The sequence below is a fragment of the Filicampus tigris genome, chromosome 10, assembly GCF_054856515.1.
Source record: "Filicampus tigris isolate MCC_2025a chromosome 10, RoL_Ftig_1.0, whole genome shotgun sequence".
NCBI lineage: Eukaryota > Metazoa > Chordata > Actinopteri > Syngnathiformes > Syngnathidae > Filicampus > Filicampus tigris.
The window spans coordinates 12311654-12337500 of NC_141226.1; the positions used below are offsets into that span (position 1 = coordinate 12311654).

Below are 25847 nucleotides of genomic sequence, written 5' to 3' on the forward strand. Positions count from 1 at the left end.
CATTTGTGTAACGCGATAGTGTCCATATTTGGTTGCCCATGAGTGATGTCACGTCAGTTTGCGCTAGCACGTTATTCAGGCTAGTATGGCTAAGATAATTCATGAGCGTCATTAGAAGATGGTCTGTTTGTGTTGACTAATGTAACTATTGATTACAGCTGTTTATGTAACGTGCATATTTTCACCCTCTATGGCAGGGCTTGGTGCCTATCCCCCTGCCAAGAGCGGGGTTCACTGTACTGTCATGCCCTTGCATGTAGTAGAGGAGTCACAGCCGCTGATGCACTTTTCAGCCATTTATTGAATGCCTGGTGAACAGTAAAACACAGGCAATAGCTGCTGTCAGCAATAGCTCAAGCCCAGACACTCGCACAAACACTCGCCAATGTCCCAAGCCAACCCACCAGGCCCCTCCTCTTAAAGGTACATATCTAACACACACACACACACACACACCAGATGCATACAGTATTTTCAGTGTATCTTATGCTTGCATTTTTTGTTCAAGTATACTTACAGTATGGTTATAAAGTGTGTTTTAGGAAGTTTAAATGCTTTAAAGTGTGTGGTAGGTGAAAATGTTCTAATGTTCTCTCTGGAATGTGTCCCCCCTGCCATTATTTAATTGTCATGTCAGAAGATGCATTCTAATAATAGACCCGTAAAAGCCAGTCTTTTCCACTCCCCCCCCCCCCCCCAAATTTGAGGCTCTTCTATATAAACTGCAATGGTGGGAAGACGTCAGCCAAGGAGTTTTTCACCTTCAAAGGTAAAATCGGCAAAATTAGTGACAAGATAGTTCCTGTGTTGAAGAGAATTCTGGAAAATCGCAAGGTAGACTTCACTAATTTAGTCAGTGTTGTTTATTCCGAACGACCTGAGGGGAAAAAGGTGGGAAAGATGGGAAGGTCGACTTTATGACCCCAAATGAGTGTCAGTTGGTTCGGTTCAATTATTCTGCAGACTGGGCTGATTGAACTGAAATAGAGTTCAACCGCACTAAAAAAACACAGAAAACAGAATACTTGATGTTTTGAATGGAAATATTTCCGATTGTATTGCCTTACTAGCTGAATTCACTCTGCATGTTGTCTTGCTACACAAAATTGATGTTTTTTAGCTCGCCGGCAGTGTCTGCCTCGCCACAAAGTGACTCAGACATGAAGTGTTTTCCCCTTTGCTCTACTTGACTCCATTTAGTTTTTCTCATATTTGTCTAACCGACTTCCCACTCTGGATTGAGCATTCATACATGCGCTGACCTCTCGACAACCTTCTTCACATCTCTCCTCGACAGCCTCGCGGACCTCAAAAGGGAACTTGCGTATTTTCGGGCGTGCCTGCCAGCCGACGTGAGCTCCCGTCATTCCTGATCGTTCTTGTCAGGCCAATGATGAGAAAGAGCAGCAGGGTGTCCCGCGGTCGTCTTGTCTCGCATTGTGAAATGACAAGTAACAGACTGACAGCTGTCAGCAACAAAGTATCATACAGTGTGGAGCCTTGAGATACAAGTAACCCGATGTAAGCGTTTTTCGAGATACGAGCCACCATTTGGGCGTTTATTTGCTTTGACTTGCGAACGCAAACTTGAGATGCTAGTACTGCAGCTCACTTCACCAAAAAACGGCAATTTGGCAAATATTGAACAGTTAAGCAAAACATGACAAAAAGAACAGACAAGACCTTGATGACACGCCCAGTTCACGTTTTCTGTCAAACAAAACAAGACTTAAAAACAAATGTACAACCACATAGCTTTTCCTTAGCAAAGTCCGCTTAGCTAAACGATAACAAACAAAGAAAAATGCCACCGAAATGCTAATAGTTATTATAGTCAGTTGCAGTTTTAGAAGCATGGATATTTGAACACACATGGTGAAGCAACATGTGTAGACAGATAATATAATACTACTCACAGGGATATATTTTTTATCCTCTACGAAATATGACTAATATTACAGCCTTTGACAGTCACTTATGGTGATAGTCATCCTCTATCATGTCTGCATTTTTCCTGCCCAGGCCCACATGCCAAAAGGAGCAGCATAATGAATTGCATTACAGCATTAAATCATGATGCAGTTTAATTTTTAATATTCTATTTAATCACATAACCATTCTGTTTCGTGTAATGTTGATTGCTGTTTTTCCTTATTAAAAAACACACACACAAAAACACCACCAACAAAACAAGAGTGTCAATGCATGTATAGTCCCTCTATTTACGTGTTTCAGAATGTGCTGCTGTTTCGATTAGCCGTTGGATTTGATCTCCCCTAGATTGCAATGGTAGTAAAAAAAGTAATAAAATAAAATAGTAAAACGCTATGGTTTAATATTTGACTGTTTTGTAAATCACGGTTACGTCCTGACAATGACATTCCATCATTTTTAGTGTTGATCTTTGAGTCGGTCGCCGCATTTACCTCCAGCTGAACCCTTTTCGTACTGTCGCATATCAGCAGTTTTCCTCCGGCGCTGCTTCCGTCACAGCTTAACTCTCGCCGCTGCTCAGAATAAATGTTGCACTCGCCGCTCAAAGTGTACATGTGGCACCACATAGAGGGAATGAGGTCAATGTTGATTGTGAGCTAAAGATGTTTTTCTTTTCCCCGACGCTGGAGCTCTCATACTTGGCCACGTTGTTCCCGTCGGGGTTGGAGGCTTTTTTTAAGTGCCGTAGTTACTTTGATTGTTTGTTTTAACCTATTTAATCTGTGATTAATCTTCAAGTGACCACAATACTTTCCTTTGTTCTCTTCTCATTACATATTAAGACCTCGCTTAGAGTCACCGCAGTGAATAACACGATAACTTCGCTGACACCCAGTCATGATTTAGTCAGTTGTAATAACTTTTGAAAATTGACCCCTAATTTGACCAAAGCCAGTTTCATTTCGCAAAATGAATTTTGGTTGGCATGTCTATCAATAGTAGACACTCAAACGAGTCTCAAGTAGTCAATGCCCGAACAAAAAATATCGTCCATGTTGGTTTCAAGCGGATATTTTCGGGTCATTTGGGTTGCAATTTGCGTTTGATAGCTTCCCCCGGGAATGTTTGGAAAATTCAGTCCCAAAAGCCAGTTTGACTTGGCAACAAGACATTTGGAAGCCATGTCTTTCATTAGGAGACTAACAGAAAAACCCATCCAGACACAAGAAGTATGACATTCTTGTATGCAGCAGAAATTTTAGGGTCTTGTCGGCCATTTTCAGAGTTTCTTCAAAAACAAACCCATCCTAGAGATTTTGTTTCACTGCTACTAAATCTCAACCAAGTACTACCGTGCAGTAGCAAGATGTGGAGTAATAATTTTTATTTTTTTTGATTCAGAATTAAAAGTATTGGCTCAGTAGCCCCTCCTAGAATGTTTTGAAAACAGCAGCGTACGTGCTGGAGTCTATTCCAGCTGTTTTCGGGCAGCAGGCGGGATACACCCTAAACTGGTGGCCAGCCAATCGCGGGGCACACGCAGACAAACAAACATTCACACTCACAGCCACACCTAGGGACAATTTAGAGTGTTCAGTTAACCTACTATGCATGTTTTTGGAATGTGGGAGGAAACCTGAGTACCTAGAGAAAACCCACGCAAGCATGGGTAGAACATGCAAGTTCCACACAGGAAGGCCGGGTCCGGATTCAAACCCACGACCTCTGTGTGGTGAACGTGCTTACCAGTCAACCTTGTGCCAGTACCACAATACATTTACAGTATATCAACTGTATATTTCAAGAACAATTTTAAACTCAACCCGAATGAAAACACTTCAAGAATCTGTCTCTAGCAAAGAACATTTGATTCTTACAATCAATGTCGATCAAAATCTTGCTCAACACATTCATGACACACGCAGGAGCAAACCTAAGTAAAAAAAACAATGGTTAAAATAGTGAAGAATTTAGAGATTTTTGTGTCATTGTGATTTTTAGATACGATTTGAATAAATGGGCCGTCAATCGCAATGTGCAAAATGATGTCGGCCGTCAGTGACAAATGATCTCACCGATTGGCATTTCGCTAGCAAATCAGCGCATGAGATAAAAATAGACTACAAGATAGTACACAAAAGCAAAGTCACAGATTATAAAATTAATTATCTAGTAAAGATCAGCAAAACGACTTGATCCTGCTTGTATTATGAGTTTGTTGACATTTAAGGGCCATGTTGGCCCTTTGCAGGGGTTCTTCAAAGACAAAATTGTCCTATGGCTTTTTTCCAGTTACTAACTTGCAACTGAATCTGAAGCACGAATATCAGATGGATGAGCGACACTAATTTGCAAGGAATTTGGGCATGGCTGCGAAGTTTTAGTTCATCACTGCAGTTTTTACTTTATTTCAGTTGTCATTGTGCTTGGCCAAACAAAACCGTTCTGTCATCATAAAGCCGCCAGACCAAAATACTTAAGCGCCAATCACACCAATGACCCCAAGCATAACGTCCATCACTGGTGTCTAATCCTCGCTTTAATCACAACCTTAATCACTCTAGGAGGGGGAAAAAAACACCACGGGTGTGTCTGCTGAGTGAATGTGTTGTGGAGTACTTTGCAATTTTTTTTTTGGGGCTCATCACCACCGCATTATGAATGATGGGATTGCACAGATGGCTTTTCAGGGAAATAATTTAATATGGCGGACATACACAGCTGCGTCTGTGTATTGTGGGAAAACATGTTATGAAAACATTACATAAGCTAATTTGTTTTAACCAATCAGTTCAGTCAAAAGGTAAAAATTGAGCTATTTTGTTACCATGCACTTATATTCACTGTTTTTTTAATCATAGTGCATCTTGTTCAAAAGTCACTCTCAAGACAAGGAGGGGGGGGAGAAAAAAAAGCCCTAAGTGCAGAAATGTCAGACAAGCAAATTTAGCGGCGGGAACATTTATTCGCTAATGGCCTTGATATTTCTCTCAGGATGCAGAGCAGATACGAGGGCAGGATAAGGAAAAGGGCATCGTCGTCGTTACCACGACGACCCCGGATTACCTACTTAAGAACTCTGTTAGCGTTGACACTAATGTTCTCATTCTTCGCTGTTTGTATAAACTTTGCCACACATACTAAACGATCAGACAGTGTTTATTGCAAGATAAACACACAGATGGCACGTAGTTGTCAGCCTTATAATAGGACATTTAGTCGCTTTTGAGCCAAGTAGAATGTAGGTGTAATTTCTCCAAGCCAATCAGTGAAGAAAGGTAACATTTGTGGAGCAATAACATACCGACTGGAAAGTGGCGTTTAAAACAACATGAAATTGACTTATCGGAAAAAATGTGGAGACAACGATAAACAAGATAGACTGGCTTTCCCCGGAAAGGAACTTGGATGCACACAACATTGTGGAATGAAAGGATGTCAACTTGTATGTAGAAAGTGGAGTTTAAAACCAGAGCTGGGCATTTTCCTAAAAATTTGCGGTCTGTTTATCTGGAAAGAGGAATAAAAATGTTTCAATCACATACACGTTGGCTTTCCGTTGTTTCTCTCCTAATTGGAAACTAATTGAAGTACCCTCGCCTCGCTCACTCGTCCTCTCCTGCATTCTGACCCTCGCTATCACCAATCCCTTGGGAATTACTTTCAGAATTGACACAAATTGCCACATGTAGTCACCACCATATATTTACATTTTAACTACCCGTTGCATTAATTTCCCTGCTGTGTTTCACCTGGGCTCTTGACTTTCTTCCTCGCGAGGTCATTTTTTGAAAGTAGTAGCTAATTTTGCTGACCCTCTGCAACCCTAAAAATAAAAAAAAACTTACTCTGATGCAAAGGAAGTGTATATTTAAACGACATGCTTGGATGGAATATTTTACATATTCGTTACCATCCGCCAAAACACGATTCGATCCATTTTGTCTTCAGTAGTTGCTTCAGGTCTTTCCGGTGCACCCCAGTTGATATAGCGCCTCCATAGTGGCAAACACGGCAACTGCAGTTAAGTTGCGTAGTTGCCGCAGAGGGATGTCAATCGCTCGATCAGCACAGCTGGAGCTTTACGCTGTGTTGAGCGATTATCACTCGCTCTGGCAGGGGGCGGTAACAAAATTAGCTGCAGGCGGTCGCCGCGCCATTTTGAACTCAGGAAAAACCCTGCATATCTACAAAGTGGTCTTTAAGACTAAATTAAAAGGAGCAGGAGAAGAAGGTAATGCGAAGTGGAGTTTAAAACAAAATAAAAATGATTATGATCTAGAGATACTGAGAAACAACAATAAACATATTAGTCTGGATAAAGCCCCGGAACCAAAATATGGGTGCATATAACAACGTGGCGTGACTGCATCTCCTGGAACGTTAATATAAAAAATATATGATAATCATTCGATAAACTCCACACTTGAATTAATCTGAGAGATGATTTATGTGCCTTATGAGTGCTGCTGTTTTGATTAGCAGCATGCTTCTAGTGGGCAGAGCATCCGATTTTATTTATTTTTTCGTTTAGCCTGTAAGAAATTCAAGGTGAAAACAGTTCACATTTTTCCTGCAGGTGTAACATGTTTTTATTTCTTGGCTGCGCAGGCTGAACTGCACTCCATGTGCCGGGCTCTGCCCCAAGGTGTGCATGGGTCTGAAAACCGTGGACTCGGTCACGGCGGCGCAGGCGCTGAGGGGCTGCACCATCCTCAATGGCAGCCTGGTCATAAACCTGCGCGGAGGAAGTAAGCGCCCAAAAATCAGCACTTAAAAGTCTGACCGGGTAACATGACCTTGGTTGTTGTTGTTTTTTGTTTTTTTTTGCGACAGACAACATAGCGGCAGAGCTGGAGGCCAGCCTGGGCCAGCTGGAAGAGATCACCGGCTACCTGACGGTGCGGCGCTCCTACGCCCTGGTTTCGCTGTCCTTCTTCCGCAAGCTGCGCATCATCCGTGGGGAGGAGACGGAAATTGGGTGAGGCGCTGTCCTCAACCTGCTGTGGGGGTTCTCCAAACTTTTTGAAACTTTTTTTTCCCCTGGGATACCCTTGTGTTAGTAGTATTTATTGATTGATGAATTGATTGTTTAATTCATTAATTGGTTGATTAATTAATCATTTTTATTAATTTTTAAAAAATCATTACGTTGTGCTATTTACTGTTTGTTATTGTGCGATTGATTTTTTTTATTCCATGTACCGCACTTTGTATTCAGCAGCGGTTGTTTTCAAGTGCTTTATAAATAATGTTGCGTTGAGTTGAGCTACCATTCTTCCACCTTGTCCGTCCTCCACCAGAAATTACTCCTTCTACGCCCTGGACAACCAGAACCTGCGCCAGCTGTGGGACTGGTCCAAGCACAAGCTGAGCATCCTGCAGGGGCGCATGTTCTTCCACTACAACTCCAAGTTGTGCATGTCGGAGATCCGCAAGATGGAGGAGGTCGCCGGTACCCGGGAGCGCAAGAATGACATCGCCTCCAAGACCAACGGCGACCAGGCCTCGTGTAAGTCGTGTCGCCATGGCGACTCATGCACGTTAATGGCCATCATTTCATCAATGGCTTTTCTTGGCATCACCTCAATATCAAGCAGGATTTTGTAAGCCCCTTTTTAAAACTACGACACTCTACAACATTGTTTGGATGAAATTAGTTTGAGCAGATGGGTCAAAACATTGGAATATTAAATGCGTCAAGACGGACGGTCGCTCCACAACATTGTGTTTCGAGGAAATTTTTGCTTCAGCCGATGTTTTGGCACATTATATTTTTAGGTGTGTGAAGAGTAGTGGCTACACCACAATATTGTATCTATCTTAAAAACATGTTGCACAGATGGATTACCACTCCACAACCTTGTGTTTTGATGAAATCAGCTTCATCAGATGGAGGATCACTCAAATCATTTGGAGTGTGAAGCTGGACGGCCGCGTCAAAATATTTGCTTAAAAACATGTTGAGCAGATGGACTACCACTCCTCAACAGTGTGTTAGGATGAAATCAGCTTCAGCAGATTGATGGCAGAGCCACAACACTGTGTTTTGATCAACTTCCAAAAATGTTTGAGCACATTAAAATTATTGTGTATGAAGGTCATCTTTGGTAGACATTTGAGCATATCTGTATCACTCCTGAACATCTTTTACACCTTTTTTCACCTCATGATCCAAATGTGTTTTGTCAGGTGAGAATCACGTGCTGAAGTTCACTCAGATCCGCACCATGAGCGATAAAATCATGGTGAAGTGGGAAGCCTTCTGGCCTCCAGACTTCAGAGACCTTTTGGGCTTCATGGTGCTCTATAAAGAGGCGTAAGTTCTTTTCCAGCTACACTGCAAACGATCTGTACGCCAAGTGTATATTGTTTTCAGCTGCAACGAGAGGGGATGATGTCGATCCAAATATGAACATGTGATTAGAAACATGGGAATCAGCTGGCGGACGCTTCACAGTCATCTTGGTTTTGCAATACATTGTCTAAAATCCAACAAATTATGTTCCAGGCCGCGAGTTGGCCTCCATTCATTTGATTATATTTCAATATTTTTTTTAACATTCAACCTATTAAAATTATGACATAGTACCAGCATTTTTCTTGGGAGGGGTGGAGGTGTGAGTTGGGTCAGGGAACTTTTTCCTTATCACAATTGTTTTTTTTTTTTCATATTTTTCTGATAACACTGCAACTCTCACTCTGACATGTAACTTTAGGACTATTGTTGTAACAGTCGCATTTTTTATTACCGTATTCTTGGAAGAGTACTACTTTATTCTCACGAGATTATGACTTCATTCTCATAATATAACACAACAAATTTATTCTCGCTGCATTACGAAAGAAGTCGTAATGTTACGAGTTAAGTGTTCTTACATTCCAACTTTTTTAAAAATGATGACCTCATTCTTTTGGAATTGCAACAAAAAAAACAACCTTTTTTTCTAATACTATTACGCCTCTTGTAACATTCTGATTTTATTCTGAGATTATTGTAAAATTACATCATTCTTCTAGGATTATCATCAGGTTACTGTTTTAACATTCCAACTTTGTTCTCGTAACATTACGACTCCCCCCGTCACATTATTGAATTTATAAAACCTTTTTCCTTGTGATTCCTTATGATATACGGTATATGATTTGTGACTTTTTTCTCTTGTAAAATTACGGGTTTATCCCTGTAAGATTTCATCTTCATTTTCACAAAATTGCGATTGTTTCTTGCAATAATGCCATCTGCCATCAACATATAGCCTTATTCACATAAAATGACGATTTTTGTTCTCTTAAGTTTTCAACAGTTTCGTCTTATTATGACTGTATTCTTGTAAAATTAAGACTATTTCCTTTTGTAAGATTATGGATTTATACTTTATTCTTCTTCATTCACTTCCAAAGGATTATTTATGTCTTTTCACAGTCCAGACATTCAATCCCAGGAATGTATTTATATGTTTTTTCATATTTTTGTCAAACATTAGAGTAAAACAGGGACTGAAAATGTCTGGCAGTGAATGAGTTAAATTAAGACTTCTTGTCCTCCTGACATTATAGCTCTTCTCTCGGAACACAATGAGTTCTGGTAACATTAACTTTTTTCTTTTAAAAATGTGTTTACTGTTGACTGTTGTTTGACTCTGCAATATTCCACCGATTTAATATCACACTTTGATCTTTTCAGGCCATTTCAGAATGTGACTGAGTTTGACGGGCAGGACGCGTGCGGCTCTAACAGCTGGGTGATCGCAGATGTGGACCCGCCGCCGCGCTCCACCGAGGGCGACAGGGACAAATTTGAGCCGGGCCACCTCATCCTGCCCCTCAAGCCCTGGACGCAGTACGCCATCATGGTCAAGACGCAGCTCTCCGCCTCCGACGAGCACCAGGTCAACGGGGCCAAGAGCGACATCATCTACGTGCGCACCAATGCCACCAGTAAGACTTATGTCATGTATCAAATTAGGTACATTAACAAATGGAGTTGTTTTTTCAAGTGGACGACGCACCTGACGATTGAGTGAATGAGATACACTGTCTATTAGAGTAACAACTTGACTTTAAAAATGAAAATGAAAATGAAAAATGACTTTATTCTCCTAATGTTCAAACTTTATTCTCTTAAGATTCTTAGTGTTGACTTGATTCTAAACATTTATGATTGGAAAAATATGGATTTTATTTTGATCACTTTGTGCCATTTTTTTCCCCCGTAAGATTACATTTTAATTCTTGCAAGTTTAAAAATGTATGCTCGTCAAATTTGAAATTGTAGGGCTGTTTTGTTTCTTGAAAAATTCCAACTTTATTCGTGCAACCCCACTTGCATAAAATTTTGACTGTTTTCATAAGTTAGGTTTTCTCTTTTCAAAGTTATTCTCATTAAATTGACTTTTTCTCGTAATTTCTTTCTTGGTAACATTCGTAGAAATAATGACAACAATTATAATGTGTTCTCAGAAGATTACAACCCTTTTCTTGTAACCTGACATATTTATTCTCGTAATATTAAGACTTTCTCAAAAGATTATGACGTCCTCTTGTACAATGAAGGCTTTCTGCAATAATTTAACTTTTTTCGCTTCCCGTAAGAGTGCAGCATTCTCCTGGGACATCATGACATCAACATTTTAATCATTGGATTATGCCTCTTTTTCTTTTTCTGGTATTCGTTTTTGTGTGTGTGTTGTTTTTTTGGGGGGTTGGAGGATTATTGCTATGTTCTTGTGAAATTATGACTTTGTTTTGCACGATTCTAACTTTTTACTTGCGTTATGACGTTTTCCTAGATTTCCTACTTTTTTCACGTTTACTAACGTGTAACCTTAAAGCTTATCTTTACATTTTCATTTTATGTAGGCCTTCTCTTTTTTTAAACATCAATCCAGCTACCATGCTAGTGCGAGAAAATCAATATTTGGACCACTCGCTTTTATTACCGTGGCTCCCACAGCAACGCCGACCAAGCACAATATTTGCAACGTATGGCTCGAGTGTAACTTTGTTACCCCGGGATCATCAGTTTTTACCAAGTGCTCTCCTGGGGACGGAGTGATTCTTGAAGTATGTGGCACACGTCATCTTTACCACCTCCTGAAATAAATCCTTTAATCATGGAAAGATGGAAAAAGGAGGACAGACATGTGTGCCAATTTTTCAGTCTAAAACACATTGCATACAGTATATTATTAATACCATATGCAAACACTAGAAAACAGATACTTAGATGTGCCTGTGATAGTTCGGTAGCTGTGTCAAGGACAGTGGGGCGCTCTTACCCTGTCTCGCACCCCTCACTCCAAGGTTCCTTCATCCATGTCACGTCAGATTGTCGGTCCTAACCCAAGGGCAGAGCTGTCGTTCCGTATAAGCACCAGCCTGTGACAAGTTGGTTTGGTGCACAAATAGTTTCTGCGAGCCTTCACCCTGACATCCAGACTTCCATCCACCACGGGGTCCTGACTTTGGGCCTTCATGTTAATTCACATAACCGTTGGCCATGACCCGTCAATGAGCATATGTCAGCTAGCTAGCAAGAGATGCTAACACAGCAGTCTACATCATCACCTCTGCTTCTCCTTGTCAAGCAGCACAAATAGATGAACTCAAAAGCATCAAAGATCCAAATCAAAGTCCTTTGTAACAAAAGGTTGCAAGAGTCCGATTAAAGTAAATAAGAATAGAACAAAAACAGGAAGTACAGTAGAAACCTTGCAAAATAAAACCAGTAGCTACACAAACAGATTGACTGTAATCTACAACACCAGTCACCAAAGACCCAAAACTCGTCTGGTCACAAAAAGTAGCTCAATACGGACCCCCGTGGTGTCCTATCAAGTCAATGAGAATTGGAACAAAACAGGAAGGAGAAACGTTCCAAAATAAAACCAGTAGCAGCACAAACTGATGTATTCCAATGTCCAACACCAGTCATAGAAAATCCAAATGATTTTTTTTTTTTTTTTTTTTTTTTCTTTTTTCAAAACTTGTTCAACATCAAGCTACATGTCTGCAATACATACAGGAAGTACTGTTAGATACTAGATATTGAATGTTGTGTTGTTGTCTTTCTGTCCACAGAACCGTCGGTCCCTCTAGACCCCATCTCGTCTTCCAACTCGTCCTCCCAGATCATACTGAAGTGGAAGCCCCCCAACGACCCCAACGGCAACATCACACACTACCTGGTCTTCTGTCAGCGGCAGGCCGAGGCCAGTGAACTCTACAAGTTTGACTACTGTCAAAAGGGTGAGGCGTCTACGACACTTATATGTATGCTGTATGTATGTATGTGTCATACACCGATGATTGACATGCCAGATCATCCAATGATTGATTCCAGTACCTAAAATTGTCAACTAATCACGGTACAATCAGACTCGGTCTTGGTCATTATTAAACCATTAGGAATCATCACGGTTATAGTGATGACATTTGTCAGTGTTATCGCCTTTTACTACGCTAAGAAAAAGGTCATGGATTTGTAAATTGGAGGAAGGCAAGTCAAAACATTAGATACACTTGCATGAGTGTAGTAGCACTCCCAAATATAAAAAAGATTTTAAAAATGCACACACACTAGACAAAGAAATATCCAAATATCGGCGGGAAAATACAATAATATTAGATACAAAATATACACAGTTAAGGAAAAAATACCCAAACATTCCAACAACAACAATTGCTACAAAAATACAAAGTATGAGAAAAGTAAAAGAAATATAAACCTGAATCAAATGAATTTTGAAATAAACGTATTAGAAAATAATGGCAACAAATATGAGACAAAAGATGCATTTTACATGACAAATGCAAATATAGAGGAAAAGTTATAAAACAGAAGAAAACTACAAAATATCGGAAAAATCCAAAAATGTATATACATCACAACAGTACAAAATACAAAAGTACAAAATAAATACAGAAATACTGGGGAAATACAAAAAAATATCAAGAAACATTCGACAAATAGTATACTAGAAAAAAATATTAATAAAATTAATCCAATACAGATAGAATTTAACAAATATTGTATTTGAAGTACACAAACATTACTAAAGAATGCAGAATTTTTTAGAACATGATGAAATATTAGAAAGCATGTAAAAATATTACCATACCAAATATACATACATACATACATACAGGCATATTGAGAACAAATAAATATTAGATGGGAACACATACAAAATCATTACCCAAATGATTTTCAAAGAAGATCATAAAAGAATATACATGTATAATTCAAATATACAGTATCAGTACAATATCAGTTAAAATATACAGTGGTGGTTTGAGTGATGACTCGACTTATGAGAGAGAGCTGTCTTTTGGCCGTTTATTTATTTATTTATTTATTTATTTTTGACTTGAGAGCGCAGACTTGAGATATGAGGCCTGTATGGTGACAGTAAATTCAATTTAACTAACAATAAGAAGCACTATGGCAAATATTGAACAATTCATTAAAAAAAAGAGACTTCAAGATGTGTAATGTAATGTGCCCGCTATTGAAGTTTACTGCTGTCAAAGTAAACATAAAACGAACAGAATTGCACCGTATGTATTTAAAAAAACAGAATAGCTTCTCTGCTTAGAACAACCAATATTTGCGCCACACTTAGGGGGGGGGGCGGGGGGGAGTGGAGTTACGATGTCACAAGGAATAGTTTACCTGTCTGTCTGTCTGTCTTATACTGCCCCCAGGTGGCTGAGGCAAGCCCGCCAGAAAGCGCAGCACAAATAGCTGTTAAATTGATGCAGTGTGACAAACTGGTTAATACTTTTAAAGTCTATTTAACTATTTCATTACGCTTTGTGTTTATAGTACAATGCTGTAGAATGCTATATTTCTGGAACGGGTTAATGGCATTTATATTCAATTTCCATTTCAATGGGAAAAGATGGTGTGAGAGACGAGTCGAATAACGATAATCAAACTTATATCTCAAGGCACCACTGTGCAATGAAACATTTTTGCCATCACTATTTTTTTCATAGCAGTGCAACACATGCATCAGACGTTGTGTCCTTTGTCGCACGCACGCACCAGACGGGAGAATCCGAAAGACAACTACTACTTTGAGATGCAAAATACACTGTTACCCATAACGCAATATACTGTATAGTAAAAACAGTAATCCTAACCATTTCATATTTTATCACGGTTTATTGTCAAACCATAAATTGCCACCACCAGGTTAGAATGCACCGTGTTACATTGTAGGATAACAAAATATTGCCTTACATGGGTGCAATACAGCGCTCAAGGCTTGTGAACCACTCAAACTCTTTGTGTCAAATTGAACCTCAAACTATGTATGAACGTCAAGAACTTTTGCACATGTCCAGGGAATAAATCTGCCAAGACGTTGTCTCTTGTCATTTATTACCACCGGTATGAGTCAAGGATAGTCGACCATATCAGATTGCCCACCACCCGTCGTGCATTTTTATAAATGTGTGCATGTGTGGCACTTGTCCTGCGCTTCTTTTGTGACAGCATCCTTCCGTTTTCCCAGGGATGAAGCTGCCCTCGCGGGTACCCACTCAGGTGGACGGCGACGAGGAGCAAAAGTGGAACCAGACGGAAGAGCAGGGCCCCGGGATGCGATGCTGTGCCTGCCCCAAGACGGACAAGGAGCTCAAGAAGGAAAAGGAGGAGCTGGAGTACCGCAAGACCTTTGAGAACTACCTCCACAATGAAGTTTTCGAGATGAAGTAAGACTTCCTGACACTAAGCTTGAAAGTGAAAGTCAAGTTAAACATTTTCTTTATACACTATTAATATGTTCTGTGCACCCCCACTAGTCTAAACACAGCATTCTGATTAGTACTGTGTTTGTGGAATATAAATTAAGCAGCAAAATCCACTCGTTTTTATCCATTTCAGGGGGCGGCCATTTTGCCACTTGCTGTTAACTGAAATTGATATCATAGTTGCTCAGGGCTCGAGTAACGACCATTCACATCGCACCTGTTTTCTGGGTTTGGTCATGTGACGTTTGCAAGCTTAGCCCTTTGCTGCTGAATTCACATTCCACAAACGCAATATTAATCAGAATACCATGTCTATACGAGTGGGGCCGCACGCATTGAAAATTCAAAGTATATTTTTTTTAGAAAGAAGTCTGATATTTTCCAGGAAGCCAGTTTTATATTGCCAAGGAATGTCATTTGTTTTAGAAAAAAAGTCATATTTGCGAGGTCACAGTTAAATTTTCCCCAAAACAAACAGGTATTTATTTAGGCAATAAAGGTATGTTGCAGGGGAACAATGATATTTATAAGTAAAAAACTCTGATAATGTTTTAGGAAAAATGTATTTTGTGAGGAAAAGGCTGTATATGTTTTCTAGAAAGTGTATATTATTTCTTGGAAAAACATTTTGGAGAAAGTCGAAAAAAAGTTGTAATTTTACCACAAAATAAAAAAATCTATTTTCACTTTGCAGACGCTCAAGACAACGACGCTCCGTGATGGGCGTGGCCAACCAAACGCGCCTGTTCCCCACCGCTGCTTCCGGCAGGCTATCCAGCACCGTCATCCCTGAGGACGAGGAGACATTCGAGAGCACCAAGACGGTGGTCACCGTGCTGGCCAAGGAGTCCACGGTCATCTCCAACCTGCGCCACTTCACCAGCTACCAGATTGAAATACACGCCTGCAACCACCCCACCGACTCTGCACGCTGCAGCATGGCAGCCTACGTTAGCGCCCGCACCATGCCTGAAGGTTAGGCAAAAGCACTCACACACTGTGCTTAAGTACAAGCGCAATAAACAGAGGAGAGCTACATCTGGTATGATCCAGCATCTCTGGACCGACATTAATCTGCTGCTCAATATGACACTGATGTGGAAACAGGATTTCAGAACTTTTTTTTTGTGAGAGATCCCTGGAGAAGGAAAAAAGTAGCAATTATTTGATCATTTTCCTCATTGTTGATTAACTACCACCAATTAATTCAGCAGAGGTACAAGCAAAATGTTATCACAAACGACTTCTAGTATTCCCTCAAGTGACGATGTAAGTGCATTGCATTTGTGACGCATGCTGTAGTCATGATATGGAGGAACTACGTTCGCTGAGTTTGTCTGCTTCAGATACCCGTAGCAGAGAGATGGCTGCGAGACATGGCAGCCTCCTGTATGGGTGGGGGGGGGGGGGGGGGGGGGCGTGCCCTATGTAATATAATTAGAGATTACATTAACTACAATTATATTAAAAAATGTACGTTGAAGTGATAGAACTTTTTTTTGGGCATATTGCTGAAATTATAGGGAGTTTTCAAAATGAATGAACTTTGAAAAATCCAAGCATTCTACACAATGTCACTTTAAGGAGGGAATTTTAAAAAAATCAAAAATTAAGGTATTTATTTTCCAAATCGTCAAATATATTTTTGAGAGGAGCATTTTTTTAAGTGTCTGTTCTACCAAGTGACAAAAAGTAGTATATTTTCAACAACAAAAAAAAGTCATATCTTACAAGATCTTCTAAAACAATAAATATTATACAGTATTTACGTGGAAAAACCTGCGTACAACCCTCTTTTATTAACTCGCATTGTGCGCAAACTGAGAATTGGAAAAAAAAAAAGCTAGAAAATCTAACAAAATAAAACACAATAACAAATGGAAAAATACCTCTTACCTTATTACCATTATGTTTTCATATTTGACAGATCATTTTTGAACACCAGACAGAGAGAGTGCGTTTGCCACACAGATCATTCTTGGAGATGAGTAAAAGTAAAAAGTCGCCAGTAAAATAAATATGCAAGTAATTTACAAATACTTGAAAATTGTTCTCAGGTAATGAAGTATTTGTCCACTGTCTGTAAGTAGAGCTAGCGCACAGATCCTCGCCAAGGCTGATCACGACCAAATAGTGTGCCCCCGTGTGACATTTTGCGCGTTACCCCCACAGACAAAGCCGACGACATCACGGGCCCCATCACGTACGAGGTGTCCGACATGACCGCGCACATCAGCTGGCAAGAGCCCGCCGCTCCCAACGGCATGATTATCCTGTACGAGGTCAACTACAAGCGCATCGGCGACAGTGAGGTGAGCGGACTCTGCTGCTAATCAAAATAGCAGTGCCTACAAGGGGCATGTCAACAGTGAATCCGTCCCGTTCCATCCAATCTATCTCTCATTAACAACTAACGTGAACTACCAATGAAATGCTGGAAAAGTGTCATGTTATCGATTCAGTTATCAAAAATGTATTCAGAATATTATCAATGAGAGCCAAAGCAATAATGGTCAAAATGTTAGGTAAGCAAATGAACAAATCTTAGCCCTTTCATGCAAAGGGGTCACCACAGTGGACAGCTATTTAAAAGTTGCTTTTGCCTATATTAATTAAACTGAAAAATATATGTATATTTTAAATAATAACATTAAATCATAATTAATGCATGAAAGGGTTAGAAATATTTTTTTGAATTTAGATTAATTAATATAGGCGAAAGCAACTTTTAAATAGCTGTCCACTCTAGTGACCACTATACATGAAAGGGTTATGGGGAAAAATACCAGGGAAAAAATACCAAAATGTTACACAACCTAAATGAAAATAAAACTATTTGACAATAATATTTTTTAATGGGGATAAAAAGTACTAGAAACGCATGTGAAAGAATATTAAAATGTATGACGAAAATATTCAAAAATAATACAGTTTGCCAAATAATTACAAAATATTAGATGAAAAATCCTCAAATATTTGATGCCTCGGAGGTTGACTTGGTCTTTTGTACAAAGGGCAATAGGTACCTATTCCATCCAACTGAAGAGCATTGATTTGTTATGCCTGTCACTATATGCCGCTAGCATAGGTATGAACAAAAAAAAAAAGAATTAAAATAATAATAATAACAAAATGAGTCATGAAAGATAATGCTGTGAACATATATTGTCGCTTTTAATCTATAATCTATAACTATCCAAGACACACGGTAATTGATTTGAAAGCCGTGAGCGCAAAACCGAAATACGACCCTAACCGTGGATTTTGTTAACCGTCCCACCCTTAATATATATACAGTATATGTATTGGAAAAATATAAAAAAATATATAGAATATACCATGAATACAAAGTAAAAAGTAAAAAACACATGGTGTTGTGACTCTTTTACCAATCAAAATTGCCACGGTGGTTGCTGACGGCTTGGTTTAGGCTCGTGGTTAGTTCGTGGTTAAATGACCAAAATGTCCACAAAAAGATTTATTTTATTCCCATTTTGTTGAGACGGGACCAAACTTCCGCCTTTGTCTTTTCCTCTTTTCCAATAATTAAACTAAATAAGTGTCCACCTGTTTCACCACACCACCACGACACCACATTCCAAAACCGTTTGCCTTTCGACACTCGCAACACCTGAGTCTACTGCCTTAATTATATAGACCCGTGGAAGTGGCAAATTCACTCCACTGCTCCCCCGAGTGGTGGGAGGTTTAATATACCAAAATAAATCCACATAACAGAAATGGCTCGAACACATGGATACTCAAAAAAAAAAAAAAAAATCAAGAATATTACATAAAAATACAGTGAAACAATATCTTCTGGGCTGGCTTCCAGCAAGATCTCTGAGGAGATTGCAAATGAAGCAATTAGACATAGCCCATGACTTGAATGAGCTGTTGTTACGTCACAGGAGATGCATCACTGCGTGTCAAGAAACATGTTCAAAACCACACGCGGCTGCAAGCTGCGGGTGATGCACTCCGGGAACTACACGGTGAGGATCCGAGCCACCTCACTGGCTGGAAACGGCTCGTGGACCAATCCCACATACTTCTACGTACAGGACGCGAGTAAGTCTTTCCTTTATGTGCTGTGTTGAGGTCATCGAAATATTAGTGTCTCACGTTGGATGTTTTTTGTTGTTGTTTTTTTTTTACCAGGAGATCCTCTCAACATCGCCAAAATCGTAATCGGACCGGTCATCTGCGTGCTGTTGCTGTTTGCCACCTTGCTGGGCTTCGCCATGTTCAAGAAGAAGTAGGCCGCCGCCGCCACTCATCTCAAAGTGCCGCACTTAAACTCTGTAAAGTGACGTGATTGATTGTTTTGCTTTCAGCCAAACTCAAGGGCCCAGCGGTCCCATCTACGCCTCATCCAACCCTGAGTATCTCAGCGCTAATGACAGTAAGACACCTGCATACACAGATACCAACCTCACCATCTGATACCGTATTCCTCCAACCATAATGAAAATCTTTGTAAGCCCTCCATATTACTGCAACATTGTACAGTGGAGCCCTTAAGTTATTTTTGTTGTTTATTATTTGTTATAGATTGGATATATACAGTGTATATTTTTGGAATGTTGATTTCTCATATATATATGTATATACACACACACACACATATATACAAATAGACATCTCTTGTGTACGTTTATGTTGAAAAATATGAATGCCAAATGACTTGAAATGATAAATACTTTTGTAAAATGAGCAAAATGACTTTGAGCTGACAAATAGTGTATTCTATGCCCCAATTGCCAGATGTTTCATCCCCCTTAAGACAGAAAGAACCCTTCCTTCTTTTTTGTTTTACAGACTATCTTAGTTTATGGGGGGATGATTTCATTAAGCGACAATTAGTGTCCCAGTTGATTGACATTTGGTCGCTTCACAATGTTGTTTGCATCTTCGTTTACCAACTGCATTTGCGATGGCACTCAGTGTACGAGGAGGACGAGTGGGAGGTGGCCCGCGAGAAGATCAAAATCCTGCGAGAGCTGGGCCAGGGCTCATTTGGCATGGTGTACGAGGGCATCGCCAAGGACATCATCAAGGGCGAGGGTGAAACGCGCGTGGCAGTCAAGACGGTCAACGAGTCGGCCAGCCTGCGCGAGAGGATTGAGTTCCTCAACGAGGCTTCGGTCATGAAGGCTTTCAGTTGCCACCACGTGGTAAGCGCACCAGCAACAACCACTTCACAGTAATGCACCATTCCAACATGTGTTACCTGACAGATTGTGATTTGTTTCTTCACAAGAAGCCCTCATTATATTATAAAATTATCACTGTTATCAATATTACCAGCGTAATGCTGAAAGAAATACGACAAGAATTTGTCAATGGGAGTAACACAAGTCAAAACATTAGGCGCAATTGCGCAATCCAGCGAGAGGGAAAAGAATTACGCTTCAAAACATTAGATGAAAAAATACAACATATTGTACAAAAATAACATATTTTGGAACAGAATGCATAAATATTATAAAGTACCTAAAAATACACAAATATTAGATGAAAAATATGAAAAGTTAAAAACTTTTAAAAAAATGAACATTTTACAAAATAGACAATGAAAATACAGAAAAGAAACCAAATTAGAAAAAAATTGAAAAAAAGGAAAAACTACCCAACAAAGCAAATACACAAATTAGATGGAAAACATGCTTATAGAGAAAAATGAACAAATATTAGCAAGAAAACATTTAATATAGCAAAATACTTTTTTAATTAGATATAAATTATTAGATATTTGTTTTAAGATTAGAGATTAGAGCCAAAAAATGATTGGAAAATAAACTACTATATTAAAAATAACAAACGCACACATATTTAATGCAATTAAACAATACAATAAGTATTACAAAAAAAACCCACAAAAATAGACAATAATACAGAGCATTAGATGAAAATGTTCACAAAATATTTGACAAATTAATATTGGAAAAGAATACAAAGAAATACAGACGAAATATTTTTTAAAACATTTTTTTTAGTAAAATAGAGAAAAATATTACTTAAAACAACAAGTATGTTTGAAAATAACACTAAACAAGAGATTAACTTATTGACTGCCAGAGATTTTCAGAGCCCAATTCAAAAATGGAAAAAATATATAAATAAATTCCTGGGATTGAATGGCTGGACTGTGAAAAGACAAGTACATTTGTCAATGGCAATGAATGAGTTAAAAATACAAAAAAATATTAGAAAATACACAAATGGGGGGAAAAAACTAGAAACCTAGGTAACATACACAAATACTGTAATTGGAAAGAAGACAAATACGAGACAAAAATATAAGTAAATCAAAAACTAGCCAAAAAATATACAAATATTCAATGAAAAATGCACAACGAAAAAAATAGTAAATAGAGGGAAAAAGTACAACTATAACAGAAAATGATCCAAAACTTTGAATTGCAGTTTGAAATGTTAATACTAACCGTCTATCCGCTTCCTTTCTTCCTTTTTTTAGGTGCGTCTGTTGGGCGTCGTGTCCAAAGGTCAGCCCACCCTGGTGGTCATGGAGCTTATGACCCACGGGGACCTGAAGAGCTACCTGCGCTCACTACGCCCTGACGCTGAGGTAACGCCCTCTCCGTCTGCTCTCGTGTACCCGCTACTGAAACGGCAAATAAATAAAAAGATGTCATTGTCAGAACAACCCGGGCCGTCCGCCTCCCACGCTAAAGGAGATGATCCAGATGGCGGCCGAAATCGCAGACGGCATGGCTTACCTCAATGCCAAGAAATTTGTGCATCGCGACCTCGCCGCCAGGAACTGCATGGTGGCTCAAGACTTCACCGTCAAAATAGGAGGTGCGTTTTTTGTAATATTTTGTAATATTTTTACTTTTGTAATCTCTTTTGATTCAATATTTGGGTATTTTTCATCTGCTTCGCATTATTTTCCAATATTTATTAGTAGCCTTTTTGTCTAATATTTTTTTTAAATGTATTTTTGACTTGTCTTATGAATTATTATTTTGTATGTTGCAATATTTTTGTCACATATTTTTGTCTTTTTTAATTTTTTTTGTTGTTGTCCTAATATTTGGGGGTTTGTAATGTTCTTTTATTTTCATAACTTTATTGTTTGCAGAGTATTTTTTTTTGTTTTTTCCATCCGTTTTGTATTTCTTTTATATTTTTGGACTTTCTTGGAATATTTTTGTCTTATACTTTTTATTTTTTTCACATTTGTTTTAGTTTATTCTATTTCTTTGTATATGATCAGTTGCATTTTTGCATTTTTTTATTTTGAGCTTACCAGTACATCCTTGTATTTTTGTCATTTAATGTATTCTTTCATTTTATAATATTGTTATTTCAGGTTTTTTTGTTCATTTTATATCTAACATTTGTGTATTTTTCTGTGTATTTTAGCGTTATTTTTCCTCTGTATACATTTTTTCCAGATGTTTAAAAATAATGTGTATTATATTATATGTATTAAATAATATGTATAATGTATGTTTTTTACAATATTAATTTCTTCAAAAAAATATTAAATATATATCTGGAGTTTTATTGCGTTCATTTAATAACCTTATTTTTTTTCCCCTCCGTGTTCAGATTTCGGAATGACCCGAGACATCTACGAGACGGACTACTACCGTAAAGGCGGGAAGGGCCTGCTGCCTGTCAGGTGGATGGCACCCGAGTCTCTGAAAGACGGGGTGTTCACCGCACATTCGGACTGCTGGTCGGTGATTCATTGATTTCGAACGTCATATGAGGAAGGTTTTTGTACTACAAATTTTTTTTGCTTTGCGTACAGGTCTTTCGGGGTGGTGCTGTGGGAGATCAGCACGCTGGCCGAGCAGCCTTACCAGGGCCTCTCCAACGAGCAGGTGCTCAAGTTTGTCATGGACGGAGGATACTTGGACCGACCAGACAACTGCGCAGACAGACTGTGAGTACAATAATGTCAACAATGTCAAAGTGCAACTATCTCCGTTTATAAATGCTATTAAAGTGTTTTGGGATCGTAGTTTGTGGTATGTATTTAAAGTTTGAGCAAAATATTGGCAGCTGTAAGCAATTTGAGGGGTTGTGGTGTACACAATAAGGAACGCGTGTTACATAAACGACTGCATTCAGTAGTTAAATTAGCCAGACTCAGATTTAGACAATGTATTTATCCCACAAGAAGCAATTCATTTGTAGCTTCCCAGCGTACATTCATACTTGTGGTTCGTCCATGAATGAATGAATAGTATGTATCAAAGAAACATACTGAGGCACGGGGACAGTGAGAGATGTCTGGGCCTACGTAGCCTACAATTTGTCGTGCAGGATAAACAAGATGCAATAAGATAAAAGCAAATAAGATTAAAACAAGACTGTGAAAGAACAATAAAACAGTTATGTGAGAAATAAGTATTTCAATTCAAATAAATTACTTCTCTAAAATAACAATAAGAAAAATCATTTGTGGTCTGTGTTTGGAAACTTAATGGCAGCGGGAATTAAGGACTTTGAGGACTGGTTAGTTTTCCTTTGGGATAATGTCTGGCATAAGAGAGAATTCCTTAGCTAGGACGGGATCTTGTGTACCGATCATTCTTTTTGCTTTCCTAGCTACTTGTTCCTCCCAAATTGTGCTCAAGTCCCTCTGGTGAGCTCCAATAATTTTGGTGCACACTTTGACTGTGATATTTTAGCCGTTTTTTTGTCTTTCACAGACGGCCCATTGTACCATCAGATAAAAGAAAATGTTAAAAGGCTTTCAATGAAAGCGTGATAAGGATTTCGTAAGACCGTGTCCGAGACATTAAAGGAATTCGGCCTCTGCGTGAAATGAAACGTTTGTTGACCCCGTTTTAACAATGAGCTCTATGTTTCAAATTTAAGCTTAGAGTCAAACAGTGCCAAGATAATTGTGGGACTCAACAACCTAATCAACACAAACAAACCCCATTCTCCCGAGGCGCATCAACAGTATTAGCTGGCATAGTAGCCTAAATAACACTCGACTACAAACTGACGTAGCATCACACAAACAGAACAGAATAGTCAAGATTTTTCAGCGAATAATGGAAGATATGTTTTGAAAAAAAAAAGAAGAAAATTCACTAATACAGAACTGCAAATGTGAGTGCTCACACTTTGATTCCACTTTCTTCCCTCCTCCCAGACACAACCTGATGCAGATGTGCTGGCAGTACAACCCCAAGATGCGTCCGTCCTTCCAGGAGATCATCGACATGCTACGGGACGACCTGCACCCGTCGTACCGCCAGCTCTCCTTCTTCTACAGCGAAGACAACAAGCCACCCGAGAGCGCCGAAGACCTGGACCTGGACGTGGACAACATGGAGAGCATCCCGCTCGACCCCTCGTCCTACTCGCAGCGGGAACTCCGCTGCTGCCCCGACCGGGACGGAGGCGGAGGAAGTTACGAGGAGCACCATATACCCTTCGCGCACATGAACGGCGGCAAGAGCAACGGACGCATATTGGCTCTACCGCGACACAGCCCCTCCTAACCGGACCCCCTCCTCCCACAGAATCTATTTTTTTTAGACATAAACACACATAAATCACACTCTCTCCAGAGAACCCTCAATGCATATCTCAGGATTTTTACTTTTGCCACACATACACTACAGCGCTTTTTGTACGTAGAACCTCTTGCATCTTACCTCTGTACATACTATATATAAATAGAGAGAGAAATATAAATTTTTGCCAAGGTTGTGGATTAAAGGATTCAACTGTGAAACAAGGCTGCTAACAAAAAAATAAATAAATACAACTTTTGGATGAAAGCAAGGGGTGGGAAACGACATGTATGGACAAACAAAAAAAAAGTGGTTGAAAAGGGGTTCCCCTCTCCTTCGCTGAAAGGCGTCATTCTCTGGTTATTATGGGGCGAGCAGAAGGAAACTACATATATGGACCCCTTGCCAAGGCATTGGAGAAAATGGAGCACCCCCAAAAAAGAACAACCACAAAAGACGTTCCCCACTGCCGCATTGAAATGTTTCATTCTCTGGTTGTTCTAAAAATAGGAGAAACAGAAATTACAGTGGCGCCTTAAGATATGAGTGACCCGTTGAGGTTTTCTTTGTACAAGATGTTCTGCGGATTTTTCGCTTTTGTTGTAAGAGCAAAAATTTGAGATGAATGCGCGGTATGGTAGCATTGAACTCAGCTCAACACACTTCACAATAAGCAGTTTAGCAAATAGTGAGCAATTCTTCAAAAAAGAGGCTTCAATATGAGAATTACATACATATTGAAATTAACCACAGATTTGCCTTGGGAAAGTATTCATCTTGATGCTAACAATCAATTCAGAATGCCATGGTCTGGCTATCAAATAGCTTCAGTGTCACAGTGTTGTAACCTTGTCAGCATTAAACTCAAAGAGTAGATCGTGTTGACAAATAATTTGCTCACCAATCCACTCATAGGTGTATCTTCTTTATCATCTGCAAAGAATGACTAATATTACTGCTGCTTACTGTGAAACTGATCGACTCCAAATGCAGTATCTGGCTGGAAAATGGATGGATGGCTGTATAATACTGCCCCCTGGTGATCCAGGCGCAGAAACCAGAAGGAGCAGCACAATGGTCATTGAATTATCTTGATTCACAAACTGTTCAGTTCTTCACATTATATTTAATTGTCATTACTTTATGTTTTTATAAAGTACAAGAGTCGATTGCCATTGCCATTGAAGGAAGAAATAGAGTGCTATTTTTCTCATTAAAAAAACACGTTACAATTTTTTGCGTGTTTTTTTTGGGGGGGGGTGCTTTAAATGATTTATAGAATTTCTTTTCATTTCACTGGGGAATTATGATTTGAGATATGAACGTGGTCACAGAATGAATTAAACTCATATCTTATGGTACCACTGTACATATACGGACTCCCGCTGAGGTTTCTGAGGAACTGCCCCGCCCCGCCCCCCCCAAAAAAAAAAAAAAAAAAAAAAAAAACTGGTTGAAAAGGGGTTCCCCAAGTCCTGCGTCGAAAGGCTCCATCCTCTGCTTGTTGAGAAAAACTAAGAAAAAAATGACCTTCTAGAAACTCTTGAACAAACTCTTATGAAAGGAGCTGGTTGATTGTGAAGTGTTTTGTTTTTTATCTCCTGGCACTCTCTGCAGTATTCCAAACAGAAACGGCAC

The 25847-nt window shown here is 39.3% G+C and overlaps 1 protein-coding gene across 1 annotated transcript in view; it reads left to right on the forward strand.

Annotated features, from left to right (window-relative positions):
- The window catches only part of insra (insulin receptor a), a 65390-nt gene that overhangs the window by 39074 nt on the left and 469 nt on the right, over positions 1-25847 (forward strand). Inside the window, exons 4-21 of the mRNA XM_086042353.1 lie at positions 6547-6686; positions 6772-6916; positions 7239-7447; positions 8128-8254; positions 9623-9876; positions 12019-12186; positions 14460-14658; positions 15392-15672; positions 16870-17009; positions 18609-18768; positions 18859-18955; positions 19035-19102; positions 19645-19874; positions 21179-21289; positions 21363-21522; positions 22279-22408; positions 22484-22618; positions 23843-25847. The exon at positions 23843-25847 is cut by the window's right edge and continues 469 nt beyond it. Of these exons, the coding sequence (XP_085898479.1) occupies positions 6547-6686; positions 6772-6916; positions 7239-7447; positions 8128-8254; positions 9623-9876; positions 12019-12186; positions 14460-14658; positions 15392-15672; positions 16870-17009; positions 18609-18768; positions 18859-18955; positions 19035-19102; positions 19645-19874; positions 21179-21289; positions 21363-21522; positions 22279-22408; positions 22484-22618; positions 23843-24194 (3106 nt within the window). The 3' untranslated portion in view covers positions 24195-25847. The remainder of the gene's footprint in view (positions 1-6546; positions 6687-6771; positions 6917-7238; positions 7448-8127; positions 8255-9622; positions 9877-12018; positions 12187-14459; positions 14659-15391; positions 15673-16869; positions 17010-18608; positions 18769-18858; positions 18956-19034; positions 19103-19644; positions 19875-21178; positions 21290-21362; positions 21523-22278; positions 22409-22483; positions 22619-23842) is intronic.